The sequence below is a fragment of the Kryptolebias marmoratus genome, linkage group LG15 (assembly GCF_001649575.2).
Source record: "Kryptolebias marmoratus isolate JLee-2015 linkage group LG15, ASM164957v2, whole genome shotgun sequence".
Classification (NCBI taxonomy): Eukaryota; Metazoa; Chordata; class Actinopteri; order Cyprinodontiformes; family Rivulidae; genus Kryptolebias; species Kryptolebias marmoratus.
In genome coordinates, this window is record NC_051444.1 from 25,348,133 (window position 1) to 25,370,174 (window position 22,042).

The 22,042-nt window shown below is 36.3% G+C and overlaps 1 protein-coding gene across 2 annotated transcripts in view; it reads right to left on the bottom strand.

The window, feature by feature from the left end:
- Positions 1-6,872: 6,872 nt before the first annotated feature.
- luzp2 (leucine zipper protein 2) overlaps positions 6,873-22,042 on the bottom strand; it is a 187,411-nt gene continuing 172,241 nt past the window's right edge. The window contains exons 10-11 of one of the 2 annotated variants that reach the window (XM_017414305.3): positions 15,367-15,441; positions 6,873-8,059 (exon numbers count right to left, since the gene is read on the bottom strand). In XM_017414305.3, the coding sequence (XP_017269794.1) occupies positions 7,952-8,059; positions 15,367-15,441 (183 nt within the window). In that variant the 3' untranslated portion in view covers positions 6,873-7,951. The remainder of the gene's footprint in view (positions 8,060-15,366; positions 15,442-22,042) is intronic. The other variant, XM_017414304.3, reaches the window with a different exon arrangement.

A 22,042-nucleotide genomic window follows, 5' to 3' on the forward strand; every position in this document is an offset into this window, starting at 1 on the left:
CAAATTCGCTTTTTTATTGGTTAAAAATAGTACTCAAGCTGGCATGGACTTCATAAATTGCAAATACTGCTTTATCTGCTTAGTTTTAAGACATTTTTCAAAGTGTGTTTGGGCTCATTATTGTGCTGCAGACTGAATCCTTCAGAAAGCTGCAAACCACAGGGTGCTGTACGTCTCTGAGTCAGTACAGTCCAGGTGTCCAGCTTCAGAACAGGAAAATGTGATTTTTTTCTGCCACGGTGTTTAATGCAGAGCTTAAAACACTGACCGCTGTATCACTCGTCATCCTTGTTCTTTATTTAAGTGAACGTTTTTTCACTGCAAGTATTCTCCAACAAGATTACTCTGTTAAAAGATTGTTACAATTCACCCACTGTGAAATGCTTATATGTTTTAGCCCAAATCAGTATGCTTACTTTTGTTTTTGTTTCAGAGAAATAGCTTAGAATTGCTACTTGTCTTCTGCGACTGACGCTGTTATTTAGATTTTTTTGTGTCTGTGAATATTGGAAGTATTTTATCTTCTTTTTTTTAAATTTGGCGTATCTCATTTATCTAATTTGCTTCGTCTGATGTGATCAATCTGCTGCCATCGAGCTTGTAATTTAAAAAAAGTAATAATAGTAATCTCCACCAAATAGTTGGCTGGATAACATGTCAAAAAATGTTTTGAAACATATTTCAATCAGGTTATGAATATGTGGAAAAATCTCATTAAAGTGGATCCATAATATAATCTATCTTTGCACTATCACCCCTGTCTTTTTTCCATTTGGAAGGTAATTACACACACAAACAAGCTAGCTTTGTGATCTGCCCGGCAGACACATGATAAGAGTATTAATGAGGATAAGAGTCACAAATTTAATTTAAACTTTACCTTGATAAGAAGGAGTTGTATCACCCATCTAATGGCCAGAGCTATGACTGTGTGTGTCATCTGATCAAAACAATATTAACAGTTAGTATTTTGAGTAACATACATACAGAATGAGACGTTTAAAGGTTTGTTGTAAAAAATAAAATCCACATTTATAAATCAGCTTTTATTACTCATCCATACATTTTCTTTACCCGCTTCTCTGTTCTCGGTCGCGGGGAGCTGGTGCCTATCCCCAGCAGTCACTGTGCGAGAGGTGGAAGACACCCTGGACAGGTCACAAGTCCATCGCAGGGCCACATAGAGACAAACGAGACAAACAACCATTCACGCTCTCACTCACACCTAGGGACAATTCAGAGTTACCAATGACCCTAACATATATGTGTTTGGCTGTGGAGGAAAACCAGAGTACCTGGATTAAACCCACGTGTGCACAGGGAGAACATCCAAACTCCACCCAGAAAGGCCCCAAGCTGGGAAGCAATCCTGCAACCTTCTAGCTTTTTTATGTCAAATTAAAATACAAGATTTAATAAAATAATAAAAATATCAAGGTCATTGAAAGCTAAATGGCATTAATGCAACTAAGACAAATTTGTAATTTATTGTAAAATTTACAGAAAGCTCAAGTAGAAAGGAACTAATGTGACTGATGTGGGGCAGCTTTTAAGATTCATAGTTGCACTTTATTTGCTTTAGATTGGCTTGGCTGAGACAGTGAGATGATAGACAGATTTATGTACCAATACAATCGTCAGCTTTGGTGGTAAACCTAATTAATGTGCAGAAAATTAAGAGACATACAGTCTTTGGTTGCAGCTCAGCAATGATCTGTAGATTTGTATCTGCTCTTATGAGAGACTTCCATATTAGTATAACTGCAGTGACATAACAGTGTTGGGAAATATTCTTAATTTTAAAAGCAGTTCAATAAAATTACCAAGAATAAGCATGTATGCTAGGAATAGCAACAGTCCAAGTCAGTTCAAGTTTATTATGAAGTATGTTTAAACTGCCACTGGAGGTGTACATTGGCAAAACAACAAAGGATATCAAAGGACCAGACATGTTGATAAAAAAAAATAGATATCAGGTTTGAAAATAGAACCGATAACAAAACAGCTCACTACAAAAAAATAAAAAATAAAAAAGGGGGTTAAATTTTTTTTTTTATTTTTATTTTTTAAAGAAAAAAGTGTTTTACAACAGGAATTAGGCAACACTGGATATTGTTTATAAACATAAAAAGTTAGAATATGTGGTTTAGATCCGTGACAAGGGATAAAAGACTAAAACACATCAAAAGAGTAATCAAAAAACACAGTTTAACACATTTCAGAAGTTAAGACAGATGAATAAAAAATTCAACACATGGTCCTACTCTTAGTTTTAACATGTCACAAACTATTCATTCATAATTTTCTTTGTCTGCTTTTTCCTGCAGGGTCATGGGGAGTTTATGCCTGTCTCCTGCGGCCATTGGGCAAAAGGCAGGGTGCCCCCTGGACAAGTCGTCAATCCATCACAGGGCCATATAGAGACAAACAAGACAGACATCCATTCACACACTCAATCACAGCTGGTGACAATTTAGAGTTACCAATTCACTTAACATGCATGCAAACTGCACACTGAAAGGCCATAGCTGAGTTTTGAACCTGCAATCTTCCTGCTGTGAGGCCTTAACCACTGCAACATTGTGCCACCCAAAATACTTGTATTTTTTATGAATTTATTCCCCCTGGACACTCAGAGTTTAATTCTTTTTTTTTTTTTTATTAAATATGTACACGTGATTAGTGATCAATCATAGATGGCACTTTTTTGATGAGTGACAGAAACACACTCAGCACTAAATCACATCTTGTGATATTTAGCACCAGCTTTTCAGTTGTTCATCTTGTGGAGTCTCCAGTGTACAGTATTTGTGTCACCGACTTGCCTTGCTGTAAAATAGTGCAAATATTACTTTGTGGTCTTGTGATCTTTGGACAAAAAAAAAATCACAAACTAAAAATATTTATGATACATACTCCTACATGTTGACATCAATTATTTTTAAAAACCCACTTATTTTTGTCTGTGTGAGAAGTACTTCCAATCTGCAGGGTTCATATGACATGTCTTCCTCACACACTGAGGGAAATTGCACATAAATGATTTGTATCACCTTTACATTAGGCACTGAGGATAATCTATTTTCCATTAGCTTGATGTATGTAAAAACAGGTTTCATTTGCAGCTCAGCTAGAAATGAAATCTAACTTTTCTTGAAAAGTACACCATTATCACAAGCAGTGAACAGCAGGCAGTAAAATGAAGATGGCACACAACAAAAAAAAAAAAAAAACACGCTGTCACTTTGATCATTTTCCAAGGCTCTGTATTGCATGGCCAACTTTACCATCTTCCTGCTCTCCCATTGATTTGGCCACTGGTGGCTTGGCGGTTTTGAGACAGAGTTTGCGGGATATGCCATGGGTCTTTAAATCCTGTCGACAGCCCCCTTTGTTTCTTTCTCAGCAAGACACAGAGCCAACCTGGAAAAAGCTTTCAAACTCACAAAAACATGGATTATGGGTCTCAAAATAGAGTGCAGCACCTGTCACCGAACATTAACCAGCATGGACACTCTTGAATCTAGATACACACCCTAATGTCACATGAACTGTGACAACAAAGCCGCTTAAAACAGTGGGTGGCTTTAGAAGCAAAGAAAGAAGACACTTTTTATTTTATTGTCAACACTGTGCACAAGACATACTAAAGTCCTGTTTTGCCAAAATAGAAAAGTTTATAAGTAGGGCTATGGGAGTCTGTGTTTATTTATTTATTTTATCATTTTAAAAACTATATTTATCACCTGTTGGTGAAGGATTTTAAATATGTTTTTGCCCATGTCTGTCTGTGTGAATTTGTTAAAATATCTCATGAAACACTTGACAGATTTCATTGAAATTCTTATAAATTAACTGTTAGATGTAGATCTACAACTGATATCTCATAAACCACTGAAAAATTGTAATGAAACGTCCAGAAAATAATCATTGTATGTGAATCTACAACTGATGAACTTTTGAAGTCAATCCAATTCAAGGTGTACACCACAGCCAACTGATCTTGGCAAATACAAGAAATGGCTATAACTCAGTCATTTTTACAAATGCTAAGATAAAATTCGGTGTGGTAGAAGCTGAGAGTACTTCCCAACACATGCTTCAGGATTTATCCGATCTGTTTTAAAAACTTTGCTGTTAGCTATTGGAGTCAGCTGTCTGTCAGGAAAATATCTCATGACACACTGGGTTGGTAGATTTTACGAATTCCCAACACATACTTCAAGTGCTTCACATTTTGTAAGAGCTTTGCTAAAAGCTTTGTCAATAAGTGTTAGAATAACTCTGTCTGTCATTAGCAAAATATCTCATGAACCACTGGACAGGTGTTAATGAAACTCCCAGAAGGAAATCATTCCATGTTTATCTACAACTGATTGACTTTTGGAGTTACCCAAATCAAGATGGCTGCCACAGTTGATCAACCTCAGTCAACACTAAAATGGCTATAGCACAATAAGATGTACAGATACTGAGCTAAAGTTTGATGTGGTATTTCCTGAGAGTCATTATCAATGCATACTTTGAGTGCTAACACCTCACAAGATTTCCTGATACTGAGTGAGACTGTGCATGATGTCATTTAAAGTTAGACCAAAACAGCTTTATAGTAACTTTGTCGCTTCTCATCATAAGATGATTTTAGTTTAAAATTCTGTCATGAAAGGCAGCAGGCAATATACATTCCTTCAAGGGTGCTAGGCCTTTGATACAGTATTTTTTTTCTTCTTTACATCACTTGTGCAACTTATAAGAAAAATGCTTTTAAATTAAATGTTTATTTGACTGTGTTTATCACCTGTTTAGACTCCAAATATTCCTAAACCCCTGAGGAATCTAACCAGGACTGTTGTGCCTTTTCTGGTCTTCATTATGGCAGTATTTTTATTCAACATTGGTACAAAAACATTGGATTTTTGTCTATATTATCTGATCAGATTTATTTTCTTTTTGTTTTGTAGGTTGTGCATTTGATGACAAATTTGCGCTTGGACTTTGTTTTTATACAATTATATTTCCATAAATTTAAAGTCATTTTCACACAACTCAGCTTATGCTAACATTTAAAAATAGTAATGTTACATGTCTGAATGATCTAAAAAAAAGCCTTCAATAAACCTTGGACTCAAATGAGTTTTGAAGTTATCAGAGTGAAATATTATCTAGAGGTACTAACTATAATCATTTCAAAAGCAAACTTTTAAACTCGCCCAATTTAGTGACATTTATTGGCCAGGTTGCAGATTGCATTTACCATTCTGTTTTCATTGCATAGAGTCTCATTGTACAATGAAAGACTGTGTTATTTCAGAGATCAGCATAAAGCGTCTTTGGTGTTTAGTCTGTGCTCCTGTTTTCAGTTTCATTCCATGTTTACTTTTGCTTTCAGATGCTGTTTGGTTAGAATTAGGTAACTCAGTTTCTTGATGTGCAACTTGCTCAAATACGTTGTTTGGATTTAGGAACTGAAACCTCCTGGTTAGTCTAAGAAAAAGCTTGTGTTCTGGACTAAACTACACAGATTTGCAACTTTAACATAGCATTGCAGATATTCACTTGAAAATATATGATTCAGAAATGTTATTTCCTTCTGGTTTGTTTAAATAGCAATATCAAGTTGTCTTGACAAAACAATAGTATCTGACCCTTCAAATAAAAGCTGAACAGAACAGCTTCCTCAAAATATGTCAGACGACTCATTGTCTATTCATTACTTTTCTGTTGCTTATGGATGGATCACAGAGACTATAGGTATAGGAAAGAAACCCAGGCATCCCTCTCCTAAGCAACACTTTTCAGCTCATCTTGGGGTATCCCAAGGCCTTCTCATGCCAGAGAGGATGCATAATCCTTCCAGCAATTTCTGGGTCTGCCCCAGGGTCTTCTATCAGCAGGTTGTGCCTGGAAAACCTCCAAAGAAAAGTGCTCAGGAGGCATCTTAATCAGATGCCATCTCAGCTGACTTATTTTAGTGTGGAGAAGCAGCAGCTCTACTCCAAGCTCTGGACCACAGAGCTTCTCAACTATATCTCCAAGGCTAAGCCTGACCACCATATGGAAGAAGCCACTTGTGTCTGGGATCTCATTCTTTCAGTCACAGGTGAGGGTTAGAATGTAGAGAGACCAGAAAAATGTGAGCTTTGCCATTCAGCTCAGCTCCTTCTTCACTAAAATAGACTAGACCAATACTGTCATTAGTGCAGACAAGGCCCCAGTTTGTCAATCCATTACATGCTCCATCCTTTCATCCCTCATAAACAAGACTCCCAGATATCTGAACTCCTCTTTTTGAGACAAAGACTCATCCGTGAACTGGAAGGAACATTCCTCCTTTTTTCCATGGCCTCAAATTTAGAGGAGCTGACTCTCATCCCAGCTGCTATACAAACCAATATTTGTGCATCAGTAAAAGCCTGCCCCAGTTCACACTGAAGTCGCACAAAGAAGCCAACAAACCACATTACCAGGAAAAAACGAGACAAGATCTTGAAATTCCAAAAGTTGACATGCTCCAAAAGGAGTTCAGCTTTGTGTTGAGAGTGCCTTCACAGATCTTGTTTTAGTTATACAAGAACTGAATAGTCTTTAAAAATGACCCTGGCACCCTGTTCTCCTGCAGCACCCCCAGCAGAATGCTTAGAGAACACAGTCATAAGCCTTCTTCAAATCCATAAAATGTAGACTGCAGCATCAAACTCTCATGATCCCCTCAGAAACTCTGAAGAATAAACATTGGGTCCACTGTTCCACAGCCAGGATGGAAGCCACATTTAGGAATAATTGTGGCCTCAAAAAAAAAAAAAACATGGAAAATGCAAAAGGTTCTCTGCACTTTGTTTTCCTCTTTTTGATCAATTGTAGCCTCATGGCTTCATAGAAGAGGACCCTGAATAATTGTTGAAAAACCCTAGAGTTCATTTTTCTTATTTTCATGTGATTCTAGTTTAAGAAAATTAAAAAATAATACAGAGTGATTTATTTTACCAATCTTTTATAGTGCTACACAGTGTAACTTTAAAACAATGTGTTGGATCATTATAATTCAGACAAATGTATTTACCTGTCTTGCAACCTAGCTGTGTCTATGAATATATGACATGCAATCAACACACAAAGCATAAAGCCTAAGTGGAGCATTTCGTCTGTAGTTCACAAACATGCTCACTCGTTTCTTTCCCACAAATAACAATTTATTCTTCACACATTTACTGAAAATTACAGTTTATTGAAAGGGCACAGAAAGGTCAAATAACACAGATACATGTAGCTAGGAGTTACTACTCAGTGCATGGCACATTCTCAGGGAGACGACCCATTGTGAGTCTTTGGCTCTTTGCCTCAAGAGTGTTAAAGGCAGAAAGAGTGCTGAAATATTAAATGTTGAACAGTTGGCCAGCCAACTTGAGCCTTTATATTTCAAAATGTGGAGGAGTAAATTAACCTTGCTACAATGAGTGACAAACAATATTCTAAGTTGGGTAGTAGTAATAATAGTAGTAGTAGTAGGAGTATTTTTTATTTGTCAATTGATATACTTGCCACAGGAAACAGTGTCAGACCTCACCAGTGCAAAGGGTTTTTTCTAGAAAGATCACACATTTAGAAAGCAGTGTCCTTACTCATCAAAATTCAAATAAGTAAACAACAAATGAACAATTATAAAACAAGTTACCAGTGCCATTGCTACCTTTGAAAAAAACTTCTAAACGCATGCCATTTTACTATGAAGTTTTCAGATGAAAGATTGAGTTTTGTTGACAGTCCCAGTATCTCAGATTCTTCTAACAATGCCGATATGCATATGTCTCGCTGTGTGTGCATGTGTTTAAAAGTGAGAGTGTAAGGTAATGTGTGTGGGCGCACATATTTTTTTGTGGAAGTGCGCAAAGTGTGTGCTCTTAGAAACATCCTCCAGGCAATGCAGGCTGCTTTGCGATGACGTGCCGTCTGCTCAGTTGTATTTATGTGGATTTGTCTTTTTGCTGCTGCCACCCTCTGCATCCCCACTGTCGTGTGAGAGCTTTGTGCCAATTTTTCCAGGCTGCACTTGGCTTGTTTGCTGTTGAGGAGGGGAAAAAAAGAGTAAGATTCATAAAAAGCAAGACAGAGACATTCAACATGTAACATTTGGTGGTCTGTCCCCTAAGGTGGAAATGCTTCTAAGAAGCAGATTATTGTATATTATTTTGCTGCCCACCTATAGTGGTCTCGAAATGGTCTTGAAATGGGTAGCAGATGGATGTGGCAAAATTTATTTGGGTTCTGGATGAGTTAAAAATGGCCATGCCGACTTTGAGACTGTTTTGAGAGAAACGTTATCACACAATTTTCTGAACATATTCACAACTCAAATGACAGGGCTGTGTGCCTCTGTAACACATGAAAGGAAGTTGAGAACTCTGCAAAAGTCACAAGACATTCAGGAGACATTCAGGAGACTCTCATTAGTGTTATTTGCCATCTAGTCACAGCCGAGTGAGATACCACCTTTAGCTATTCGATTGCATTTGGGTAGTGCTAAATATTGGTCTGAGCTGCCTCAGTGTGCAATTTCAATGCTCACTGAGGCAGCCCAACTTGAAACCATCTTCAGAGGTGGTCTGGACCCCTTCTATCTGTATATCTTTGGTAGTCTGAACACAACTGTCCTAAGCCTAGCAGTAAGACCACTGTCCTTGGGAAAATTCTGAAGATAGGGCTAAGTTTATTTTATTTTTTCTCAGCCAAAAGTTTTAATGAACTATTTATCAGAATGTTTCTCAACAAAAAATGTCTGTTTTGTTGAGACTTTATAAAGCAGAGTTGATTACCAGAATGCAGCATGGTAGGATGCGCTTTAGTTTGTTCTGATTGTTTTTAGAGCTGAAAGCTTGATTACTTTAATTTGTAATATGTTATGTCAATTACAGAACAACAGTTCTACATTTACTTAATTAAACACAGCACCGATGTCACATTTACAGTGGAACTGTAAAAATAATAAAGCAAAAAAAAAAAAATGCTGATGTCTGTCAGCTCATTGTGTATTATAGGTTAAAATTTTCAGCCTTCTCTCTGACACGGTTAGATAAATTAACTTATTAGGAGATAATTTGACAAAAATGCATCACAAAGGCTCTGAACCATGTCAATGCCAAAATAATAATATCATTCAGATTTCTGTACAGATTACAATACATTCAAATACATCAGCAGACCTGTTTTAATACATCAGGCAGCTCACAGTGTAAAATGGCAGCCTCTATTTGCATACAGAGCAGGTAACTGACATCTGATTGCAAAAACATTTTGGGGTATGGATTGATCAAACAAGTAGTCAACTCCAACTGGATTCATTGAGTTTGAGCTGACCAGCTGCAGTTGACTTTGTTCACATTACAAACAACAAAGCCAATCAGCCCCTAAATGTCTGTAAAAGTGATTCCCAAACATAATAGTTTCTGAGTAGCAAAATAGTGGCAGACTTGACCTTACCCCGACTATTACTGATCTAAGTATCCACACATTGCCAATTAAGAACACCGCATTGACAACCCATTATGGACGACTGCAACCTATCTATTACTACTGTTTTTTTTCTTATATAACCTTTTTTAAAACTACATTTCTGGAGATCATATTAAGCCCCTTTACTTAGTGTTTTATGCCCCACTATGGGGTTCTGACCTCAACTTTGAAAAGAACTGGCATATAGGTAACAAAATTTAAAGATGTACATTATTATTAAAACATAATAAAATTATTATGTTTTGCATTTTTCATGAATTTTACAGTTTAATTGAGTTTGTACAACCCCTAGTTTAAAACACATCCATCCCTGTCTTGCTGTGTTCAGGCAGCTTCTGTTTGGGAGCTGCTACCTCGATTGATGGAGCCAAATTAAGATGTTGCCTTTGAAAGACTAAATACTATTGATCTGCACCCCAAAGCAAAACAGTCACTGGAGCTAATAATGCTTTTAGGCAGCTCTCTTTTAATGTGCATGTTGTCAAGAAAATTGCTCGACATGTTCAATAATATTGGAAACCTATGTTTTTGTGTAACCGAAACAGATATTAAAGACATTTATTTTATTGTTTGAAACCAGCTGATTTTACAATTCACACAAAACTTTGATACTATGATCCCAATATTTTTTTCAAGAATTTCTGTTACTCCTAATTACTGGGCCAAAATAATGTATTGCAATATTACATATTACATATTACTTTTGGAGTCAGTTTATTTAAGATGACTGCTGCAGTTAGGCATCCTTAGCTAACAGAAAAATGGCTATAACTCAGACAGTTTTAGAGATATTGAGCTAAAACTGCTGTGACTCATCTTCAACACATACTTTGAACACTGTGCAATTTCTTTTTTTTTAAGTTTTCCTTTAACTATTGGAATCAACTGTGCCTGTCTTTTAGCAAAATATCATTTGAACCACTGGAAAAAGTTTAATGAAACATTCAGCAAGTACTCTTTGGCTGTACTACAAGTGCTTAACTTTTAGGGTCAATCCATTTTAAAGTGACTGCCAAAGCCAACTGATCTCTGGAAACACAAAAATGACTGTAACTCAGCCAATTTTACAGATGTTGATTGCTAAAATTTGGTTTAGTAGTAACTGAGTTTCATCCCAAGTACATACTCTGAGTATGTATTGCGTGTTACATGATATATTTTATTAAATTTTAAACCACTGGACATATTTTAACGAAACTAAGAAAATAATAATTGGATGTACATCAACAATTTCTTCTCTTTTGCAGTCACCCCACTTCATGATGGCCGTCACAGCTCATCACCATTAGCTAACACAAAAATGGCAATAACTCATTCAAATATTGAGCTAAGATTTTATGTGGTAGCAGCTGAGAGTAATTCACAACACACACTTTGAGTGCTACGCGTTGCACATTATCTTTGCTTAAAACTTTGGCTTTAACTGTTAATGTCCACACTGTCTATCTGAAAATATGTCATGAACCACTCAGCAGATTTCAGTGAAACTCTATGGAAGTAATCTTTGAATGTACATCTATGTTGTAAAACTGATTACCATTCATGTTCAACACAATTTAAGATGGCTACCACCTTAGTAAACACTAAATGGCTCTGACTTAGGTAATATTATAGATTTTGAGCTAAAAGTTGGTGTGATAATAGCTGAGTGCCATACTCAACACAAATATTCTAGCTAACACATTTCCTCATGTTTCAAAAAATCACTTGAGATTGCACAAAACGTCAATCACAAGGTTTGACCAAACTGGCTCTAATTTTGTAATTTCTCAGAACAAGATGATCTTAGTTTAAAACTCTGGCATGAAATGCAGCAGACGACATGTTTTCTTTCCAGGAATGCTAGGCCTTTAATTGGTAAAATTTATTATTTACATCATGACATTTCATTGATAATTAATTGATTTGGGAATCCTGACTGCTGTGGTTTGTTGGCTGTCTATATTTGTTTATGAATGTGACTGAATCCTGGGCACATAAATTAACAAAAACAAACTGTGAGCTATCTTCTATATGGCTATATTCTTAAGTCTTGGTGGAAAACGTCCAAGATGATATGCCATTGTGTTTGGCAGGCATGTTGCAGTCTGTTTTGCTGTGCACATTAAAGAAAATATAACAACTTTCAAAAGATAGAGTTACTCTGTTCGCAATATTTTATTTCACTGCTAACTTTGCCTTTATGCACACATTTGAATATACTAAGTAAGAAAAGAGAGAAAGATATATACAGTGTTGCAAAAGTAGTGGTCAGAACTCCACATATTCTTTAACATTCATTGACAGCAGACACTTTCAGCATGATTATTCAAATGTAACAAATTAAAAAGAGCAGAAAACATTGAATATGATGTTCCTGTAATTTTTTTGTTTACTGTTAAACATCACATTGCAGCAAAATTAGAGTGAGAATGTTTCTCTCTATCACTTTAAATTATACAGTTAAAATGCACCCTTCTCTGCTATTTTGAATAATTTACGTCATCTTTGGCAATGGTATGTTTAAGCACGGCACATAAACTCTGACAAACAATTCTTCAAGCAAAGCATCTGTTTAGTGCTCACCAATGTCACTTTAGAGAATGCCTTAAGGCTATCTGGCTGCTCAGAAATTGAGTTACATATGACTCTGTGTGGCAGTGGGTTGTACTTATACCGACTGGCTTGAAGATGAACAGACAAAAAGGCCAAATGCTCCTCTGCATTAATCCTATCCCTGTCACGGCAGCACGCAAACTTTAAATTTGACTTTTTACTTTATTTTGGCAATAATACACAAACTGTACATAAATGATACTGGGTAGTGCGGCCCAAATCTAATGTTAAAAACAAGTGAAAGAAAGTGATGCAATACTTGAGCTGTGATAACTCTCACCTCTAGCTGCACGAAAATTGGATCTCTCACTTAATACACTTGTGTGGGTTCTTTTCAGCGTTTCTTGCCTCCCACTTTGAAGTGTTTGGGATTATCCTCTTTTTGGTGTATGTTTTATTTATCGCAGAGAACAACTCCCCTATGGACATCCAGAAGTTTTTGTGTATGGGTAGATAATTTGGAAATAACTTGTAACAAAATAATGAGTGGTAGTTGCAGCAGCTGTCAAGCTGATTTGTACATGTTCAGTATAACATGTCTGACAGAGCATTTTTTTTATGCTTTTATACAAAAAGCAGTTTTGACTTTGTGACTCATGCACACTTTGCTTTTCACAGTAATTTAGTTGGAATAAATTGTTTGTTTTTCATTTATTCTTGCTGCTATAAATCTAGGCTTCTTGAGGACATATCACTTTTCTTTTCTCTGCTGTTTTAGCTCTTTATACTCTTCATGTATGAATTTGAAATTTATGCCAACATCAAGTTTGTTTTTTTTTTTATTTGTTTGTTTGTTTGTCTCATAGACAAACATAGACAGAGATTTTTTTTAAATTTAAGGCCATTAGAAATAAATATTCTGGATGTCTATAAGTATCAAATGAGTTTAAAACATCTCTAAATTGACCTTTCGTGAAACAGTTTTGTTATTAGCATTTTACAGGCTTTTATCATACTTTTTTTGTTTCTCTATAAACATGGTATTGGAGCTGTATTGTACGATGGCCAAATGGTGAAATGCTATCACAAATCTATGAGGCTTAATCATGGACAACTATACCAATCAATCAGCAGATATGGTGGTAACTTAATGTGTTGTTTCTTAATTTTATAAAAAAGAAAAAAAAATTGTTGTAAACAAATACAAATTGTAAAGACTGAAAGGAAAAGAGAAAAGAAAGAAAGTAAAGAAAAATCTGAACGTTAAGGGAGATGCCTCTTAGGTTTTCAGTCTCATAAACCAAACATGAGGGCACATAATGAAGGCAGAGTGACAGAAACGAGGAGCACCTTAATGCAGATTGATCCACAGAGACCGGAATGCAAATCACCACTAATTACATTGTTTACTACACCATGAATGGCAAAGGCTGTGCACAAGGGATGCTAACACACACCTGGAAACTAGTCAATTTTAGTTTAGGTGCAGTAACCTGATATGGAGACTTTTCCATCTAGGAAAACAAAACATGACAATTCTTTAAAAATAAATAAATAAATAAGTGAAATGTTATGTATAAGCTTTGCAAAAAAATATAAGTCATTTCTGTTCAGTTTGTTCACAAAATAAATGTCTTTTCAGGATTTTACTTATTGCTAGTCTTGCTTCTGAAGCTCATGCAGAAAAACAGAAGTGCCTTCAGGGATCTGACTGCTTTTGACTTTACTAACAAGTAACATATTACATAAATCTTTTCTTTTTTTTCTACACTGGAGACTTCTTGTACTGCTTTGTATACAAAACCCACTATATTGTTAAACTGCATAACAAACAATGCAATTCACAAAGCTTTGATGGACTGTTTTATTTTTATTTTTTATTTTTTGGGTCTAAATCGAGCCAGTGATATCAAATGAGTTCATTTGATCTCCTTCAAAATACTCTTATATTCTTGTACAAATTGTCTGCGTGTCTAAATGTGGACGTCTGCCACTTGGAATGGAAGACAGTTGCTCAGTTACGCAGTTTTGCACTGCACTGAAATGAGATGGATTGTTTTGCTGTACCATCTGCCACCACCAAACAGGTGTGACTCAAATTTGGTAATAGAATGAAGGACGCAGCTCTGCAGAGACTTTTGGCAGGGCGTTGAAGATCACACACTGTAGGTGACATTGACACATTGAATATTAGATTTTAGTAAATTTGTAGCCCTCTCCTTCTTTTTTACATTTTCTTTGCAAATCCTATGTAGGTGTTAAGTGTCTGGGTTTTTTTTATTATCTCTGAGCATGATTTTCTAGGCTCTTCAGTTTTTTTTCTTTTTTTTTTGAGAAATTACTTTGTTTAAATGATGTGGTTCTGTGAAATACTAGACACTGACACTTCTAAGCAGCATTTTTTCAGGTAGTATTTTTAAAAGCTCATTTATACGGCGTGACAGTGTTACCTAGATATCACTGTAAAAAATAATGAGAAATGTCTAAAAACAGTCGGTGTGTAAACAAAACCAAAACTTACCACCACATTATTTTCTAAATATTCATCACACATTCTTTAGCAGTTTTTTAAAACAAAAATAAAAATATGTGGAACACTTTGGAGGTTTGCATGTGTGACAGTCTGGGTTTTCTGCCACTTGTGGTTTGGGAGGTTTTGGGATCTGGTTTGTGTTTTTTGCGCAGCTACTGTATTGTTTAGGGTCCACTTGTCAGAGTTTGGTTTTGTCTGCCTCTTGTTGGCTTGGCGGGTGTGGCTGTGTGGTAGCCCAGGTGGCGACTTTCACTTTTTTTTGTTTTTGGTTTTTTCTTGCACATCGTGCACATTGATGTGTGGGGGTTTCTCTTTTGAATTGTATAGTTGCAGGGTTGTATTGACGTTTTATGCAGTGACTCTCTTTGCACCCTTTGAGTATATTTTCTTACTGATGGTTATTATCACTATGAATTTTACAATTACTACATGATCACTGTCACTGTTCTTCTCTTTCAATCACCATTTTTAGCTTAATTTTCACTACTGGTGAATAAGTAAAAAAATAAAAATAAGTATTTTTTTTTCCCTCTCTTCTTTTACAATGTTTTATGTTTTGTTTTATTTGATTTTTTCCGATCCTATTTTTCCCCTATTTTTTGCTTTAGTGTTTTCTTTGGTTAATTGTTTATGACACTGCAATTCTTGTCACTATATGCAATTAATAATTGAAAAGAAAAAGTCATTTTATACAATATCCAACCTTTTTCTAAGGGTTTGATTTTAGTTTTTTACAATATAAACAAATGGGATTGGGGTAAAATGACAGAATTTACAAAAGTTAAACTAACCTGCTGAATCTCTGGTATCTTCTTACTTTCTTCAACTGTTTCCTCCGTCTGATTTTGGAAACATTCGCCTGCAGTCTAAAAGGCAGAAAAGGAAAGCCTTTTATTACAGAGAACACAACACACACACATCAGCTTCCTGTATTTAGTGGAAACAAGTGACGTTAAAAACTGCGTATCAGTAATTAGTTAATGAATGTGTTCTGCAGTTAAAACCAACCCATTACCTTTTCCCATTGTACTAATAACAAAATGTTCTGCAAGCTATCTTATAGAGAAAAACAACTTAAATATACTAAACCAGTCATTGCATAATTTTTATGAAAGCAAAGTAATACATTCCCAATTTATATTTAAAGTAATACATTTAAAATGAAAAAATTGTAAAACTAAAAGAATTATTTAGAACAATTTGAGTAATTAAAAATAAAAATCTTAGCAACTATTTTAAAGTATCACAGTGATGTAATGAACTTGGGTTCAGTCTGCAGGTTGAAACCTGAATGATGGTCTGCCACTTGCTGTATGTGGCGAACCTCCATGGACAAATTACTATGAGTAGACAATTTAATGTAAGCACCATTTATGCAGATTTGTAAATTTCAATAAACACACGTATATTCATCACTAAATAAAATCTTTTTGGCAAGAGCTTTAGGGTTTCTCCAAAAGACCAAGTGTTCCTACCAATGATAATTCTAGAAAAATCAAAGTAAACAAAGAAAAAAGAAAAAAAAAACTTAAAAAGTGTTCTCTATTTTTCTGCATTTATTGGTCCTCTAGTCACATAAGATTCCCAGTCCTGAATCAAAGAAACCATCTTCACAGCATTCATGTTTCACCATAGGGATGTCATCTAACAGGTGATGCTCTGTACCTTGCCTTTGCTTCACATGTTATTGGAAACTGTAGACAAATAGATCAACCTTTGCTTCACCAGATCAGAGAATTTTGCACGGAGAGGTCTGAGAGGTGTTCACGTTTTTCTTGGCAAACTCCCGGTGGGCTTTTGTGTGCCTTTTAGTGAGAAATAGCTTATGTCTGGCTCCTCCACTACAAAGGCCTGACTGGGCCGAATAATGCATTTGTAGCTACCCATCTGTAAGGTTTTCCCATCCTTACAAAGAAACCCCAAATCTAATTCATGTTTCACATTGGCATGTTGGCACTCTATCTGACCAAGACCCTGCCTCCACAATTACTCAAGTTGGCTGAGGAGCCAACTCTAGAAATTCTTTTTCTAAATTTCTGCTGTGGTTTTGGACACTTCAAACATTGCAGCCATGTTTGTATTGATCTTGTTAACATCCTGCCTCAAAAGTATCTTAGATAAAAGTTTCAACTTTCAACTGTAAACTGGTGTGTGCCTTTTTTTTTTACTATATGTTCAGGGAATTCAAATAGACACAAGTAGACTTCTGTCAAGTTGTGAAACAACTGCAAAGAGGACTAATTGAAAAACAGAGAAAAAACAAACAAACTTCAAAGTTATAAAGACTTTAGAATTTTCTGAAATGCGAGTCAATTTATTGTTATTTATTTATTTATTTACTTACTTATGAATGACTTCAAATACTTTAAATACTCATGTGTCATCAGCCACAAAGTTCAATATCCTTCAGGCTCTCTTGTCGGTTTTATGAAGGCTACAAAGTCCATGAATTACTTTATTTTTTACTATCATATGAATAATTACTAGTGGGATGTACTGCACCTGCTGTACAATATAATAACTACATCAATTTAATCACATGAAGCATTTAGTCGGTTCCACAGAAGATGAATACGCAGATGCTTCAGACCACCTAGAGACAAGCTCAAAGCTAACCCAATCATGATCATCAAAGCAAATCATTATTTTCCTTTCAGCACACTGATTTAATTTTCAATGTCAAACTGAGTAATGCTCTTTAAGTTAAAGATTCACATACAAAACTGTTTTTGCTTTATTTCCTCCCTGCCAACAGTTAGATGAGGAGATGTGGTGATGATGATCAAATGCCATATAACAGTCTCTGGTTAAAACACATTTCTTTTCTGCTGTGTCATTTCTTCTTGCTGTAGAATTTATGCTGCTCAATTTATTTAATCAAATTAAATTAGATGTGAATTGTTTTTAACAGTTTCATTAAGAAATTATCTTTCTTTTACAATTTCAACATAGAGCTGTTTTATCTTAGGGCAACATCCTGTATCCCCGCTGTCTCCAGTCCTATGTCTGTAATAGCTCTTGATAGCCACTAGCCAAAAGGTCCTTATGGACTCTAGTCACTTTGTCTGCTGCCGTCAGATCCTCTTTATCTTGGAAAAATTCCTCTCTTAGATCCTTCTTGATAACTGACTGCTTCTAGTCCCCAAGATCAAGTTTGAGACTGCAAAGTACCTTAGTAAAATCTGAATACAAAAGGTCAGACTGCTTCTCTATCTCTTCCCCCGAAAGCTGCTTTTAAAGTGTCAGCGACGCATCAAGTGATCTCTTTGATGCTGAGTGTCAATTTGAAAATCTTATCTTCACTGCAACCACATTACCCACAATATCTACAGTTTGGACGCAAAGCTGAAGTCACTTATAGTGGGAAAAAAATATTACCTTGTTTTTTTCTGGCTTTTATTAAAGTATTTATTAAGAATGACAGTTTTCAGGCAATTGCTGATTTCCTCCAATTGCTTATTTATCCAATCAGTGGTTCAGCACAAAATATTTTCATTTCCTAAGATACATAAAAAAAACTAAAATATTTTATAGTTGAAGCCAGATGTTCACATACAATGTATAAAAAGAGACTACCATTTTAAAAGCTAGACTGTATAAAAGTCTGTTATTGAAAAAAAGTGTATCACCAAAGGCGAACTTGTTGAAATCTTGTTTTAAGTTTTTTTTTTTAATAAACAGTTTTATTAGTTTTATGTTTTCACAAGTACAGAGAATAGAACACCATACAATGTATTGCATATAACCTTACATGAGTATGCAAAAAAGAACAAAAATAAAAAAAAGAAAAGAAAAGAAAAAAAAAAGAAAAAGGAAAAGCCACCGTACAATGTCACATTTATGTTAAATCATGTATCCAATAGACATGTCTAAAGCCTGATAACACAAACATACCTAGCCGGGTGATAAGAGAGAGGAAAAGAAAGATGACTAGTGATACAAAGGGAAGGTGTCCTCTAGTTAGGACCTGGTGAGATCTTCCACTTCATAAGATTCTGACCTCTCATCACAAGTTGCGTCAACTCTTTAGGTAGATAGCTAAGCACAGGAGACCACATATCAAGGAAATATTTTTCATTACCCCTGAGAACTGCACTAATCCTTTCATGAGGAAGGACCCTAAATATTTCCCTGTACCATTGTGTGACGGTTGGTGGCGTATCCTTAATCCATTTAAGTAAAATGCATCTTCTACCCAAAAGCAATAACTTGTCGCAAAGCTTGAAGTGTGATTGTGTCAGAGTGACTGATTTTGAAGGGAGGCCAAGAAGAAACAGACCTGGGTCACATCTGATCTTTACATGAAACACGTCACTCAACTCTTTAGAAATTGCACCCCAGAATCTTTTAATAAATTTGCATTGCCAGAAATAATGGTAGTATGTTCCAACCTCTCTTCCACATTTGGTGCATAAAGGAGAAAGCTGCCGATCCATCTTATTTAGTATAAATGGTGTTATATGTAAGCGATGTAGTATTTTATACTGTGTCTCTCTGAGCGTATTACATATAAAAGTTGAATTAACTACATTAATGGCTTCTTGCCAGTCATCCTCAATGTACACTGTGTCAAGGTCTCGCTCCCATTTCCGCGCAATGTCCCCAGCACCCTGAAGGGAGAGAGAGTAGAGCACTGCATAAAAAGCGGAAATAAAATGCCTGTAACCACTCCCACAGATAACGAGCATGGCAGGCCCAGTTGTAATAGTAGATGTTTGGCAAAGCCAAGCCACCTCTGTCAACAGGAAGCTGTAAAGCTTTGATTTTCTGTCGAGGTCTCCTGCCATGCCAAATGAATCTGGAGAATGCTCTCTCAATATCTGTAGTGACCTTTTTGGATAGCCAGAGAGGTAACATTTGGAGGGGATATAAAAGCCGTGGAAAAATGTTCATTTTAATTAAGCTTATACGCCCCATAAATGATAAAGGAAGGTCATGCCACCTTTCTAAGTCCCTTCTTATTTTACTAACTATTGGAGAGAAATTAAGCTTCCATAGTTCTGACAGGTTAGGGGACACCCTAATTCCCAGGTAAGTGAAGCCATGTTGGGAACATCTCAGGGAACAGCTAGAGGGTAGATCCCGGACGGTGGCAATACCTAATGGCATTGCTTCTGATTTATCAAAATTGATTTTATAACCTGAACAGGAACCAAACTCATGAATAGTGGATAAGATAGCTGGTATTGAGATGTCAGGTTTTGTTACAAATAACAGAATATCGTCTGCATACAACGCTATTTTATGTATTTTACCATCAATTATCACGCCATGTACATTTTGTTGTGATCTAATAACCACTGCTAGGGGCTCCAGCGCAAGAGCAAACAGGAGCGGGGATAAAGGGCAACCCTGTCGAGTTCCCCTATGTATTGTGAAAGGTGGAGATTGAACACCATTAGTCAAGACACAGGCTGATGGGGAACTGTAAAGTATCTTGATCCATTTCAGGAAGTCACCCCCTATTCCGAATCTCTCCAAAACATTGAACAAGTACTTCCACTCAATCCTGTCGAATGCTTTTTCAGCATCTAAAGATACAGCAAAGGCTCTACAGTTCGTTTGGCTTGCGTACTGAATTACATTAAGTAATCTCCTCATATTTGTGAAGGAGAAACGATTTTGTATGAACCCAGTCTGATCTGGGTTTATCAAGAAAGTCATCAGTTTCTCCAATCTCGTAGCAAGTATTTTAGAGAGCAGCTTACTATCTACCCCGATAAGGCTAATAGGTCTATATGAGCCGCATATGTCTGGTGGTTTATCTTTTTTGAGAATGAGGTTGATGTTTGCCAGGTTAAGAGTTGGTGGCAGACCTCCACGCTCAAACGAGTGCCTAAGCATGTCAGTAAGTGGTCCTACCACCAGGTGGCTTAGTGTCTTATAGAATTCTGGGCAGAAACCATCAGGTCCAGGAGCTTTTCCACCCTTAAGGGAGGCAATGGCTTCTCTGACTTCTATCTGAGAGATTGGAGCACCTAAGGCTTCTTGTTGTCCATCTGTCAGGCGAGGTAGAGTCACGTCACCTAAAAATTCGGTTACTTTAACATCGGATGAACTATATTCAGATGAATAAAGTTTTTGATAGAATTCCCTCACGACTCTATTAATGTCTGTCGTTTTATAATGTCTGTCCCGGTTGTTGTCCTGTAATGATGAAATTGTGTTTGCTTCCATTCTGCCTTTTGTTAGCCTTGCTAGTAGCCGACCCGGTTTGTTCCCTGATTGATATAGTCTGTGTTTAGCAAAGAAAATGGTTGCTTCTGCTTGTTTTGTTAGTAATTGATTTAAAGCTGAGCGAGCTGCTTCTAATTTCTTAGACAGTGCTCTAGAGGGTGTATTTTTAAATTGCAACTCTGTTTCTTGTACTATTCTTTCTAAGTGCAATTGGTCTTTGATGGCAGCTTTTTTCTGAGCTGTGGTATATGAAATGACACATCCCCTAATAAAAGCTTTAGCTGTCTCCCATAGTAATGAGGGGTTAACATCTGGGGTCTTATTAGTATCCATAAAGAAATTCCACTGATCTGTAATGTAGTTGGTAAAAGATGGGTAACTCAGTAAAGAGGGATTCATCCTCCAATGGCGAGAAGCAGGATCAGCATAAGGGGGGCTAATGCATAAAATAACAGGAGAGTGATCGGAGATTGTACATGTGCTAATTGAACAGTTTCTTACTCGATCCAATATCATTCTTGAAGATAAAAAAAAATCAATCCGAGAGAACGTTTGATGGGGTTGAGAAAAAAAAGTATAATCTCTCTCTCTAGGGTTAGTGACTCTCCAGGTGTCGTATAGTTCTAAGTCTTGGCAAAACTCTCGCAATCTGAGACTTTTTCTCGAAGTTGAAGTAGATCTAGGAGGAGCCTGGTCAACGTTTGGGTCGTGAATACAATTAAAATCCCCCCCAACTACTATATACGGTGTGTGAACTGAAGCAATGTCCGACAGAAGTTTTGGGAAGAAAGTAGCCTCGTATATATTTGGACCATATATGCAACCTATAAGGATGTGTTCTCCATAAAGAAAACCTGAGATAAGAACATATCGACCATCATTGTCGCTCATAGTTTTCTCCAAAGTAAAGGGGAGACTCCGGTGGATTAATATGGCAACTCCTCTACTCTTAGAGTTATGTGATGAGTAATGCACCTGGCCCACCCAATTCCTTCTAAGTTTAAGGTGCTCATTGTCAGTTAAGTGGGTTTCTGACAATAACGCTATTTTTGTGTTTTCTTTTTTCAAGAATGTTAGGATCTTTTGTCTTTTTATCACGTTATTTATTCCCTTAACATTAAGGGAGACTATTTTGAGATCACTCATAGTAAAGTTGACGATAGTTTGATACTCTGTGAGAGGGTGTTATAACAGTATTCCCCCATGAATTTATGAAAAGTAATTGAAAAACCGGCAGTTTTCTGACATGAAAAATGGGTAGCTTACATTGTACGTTGGCATAAACAATAA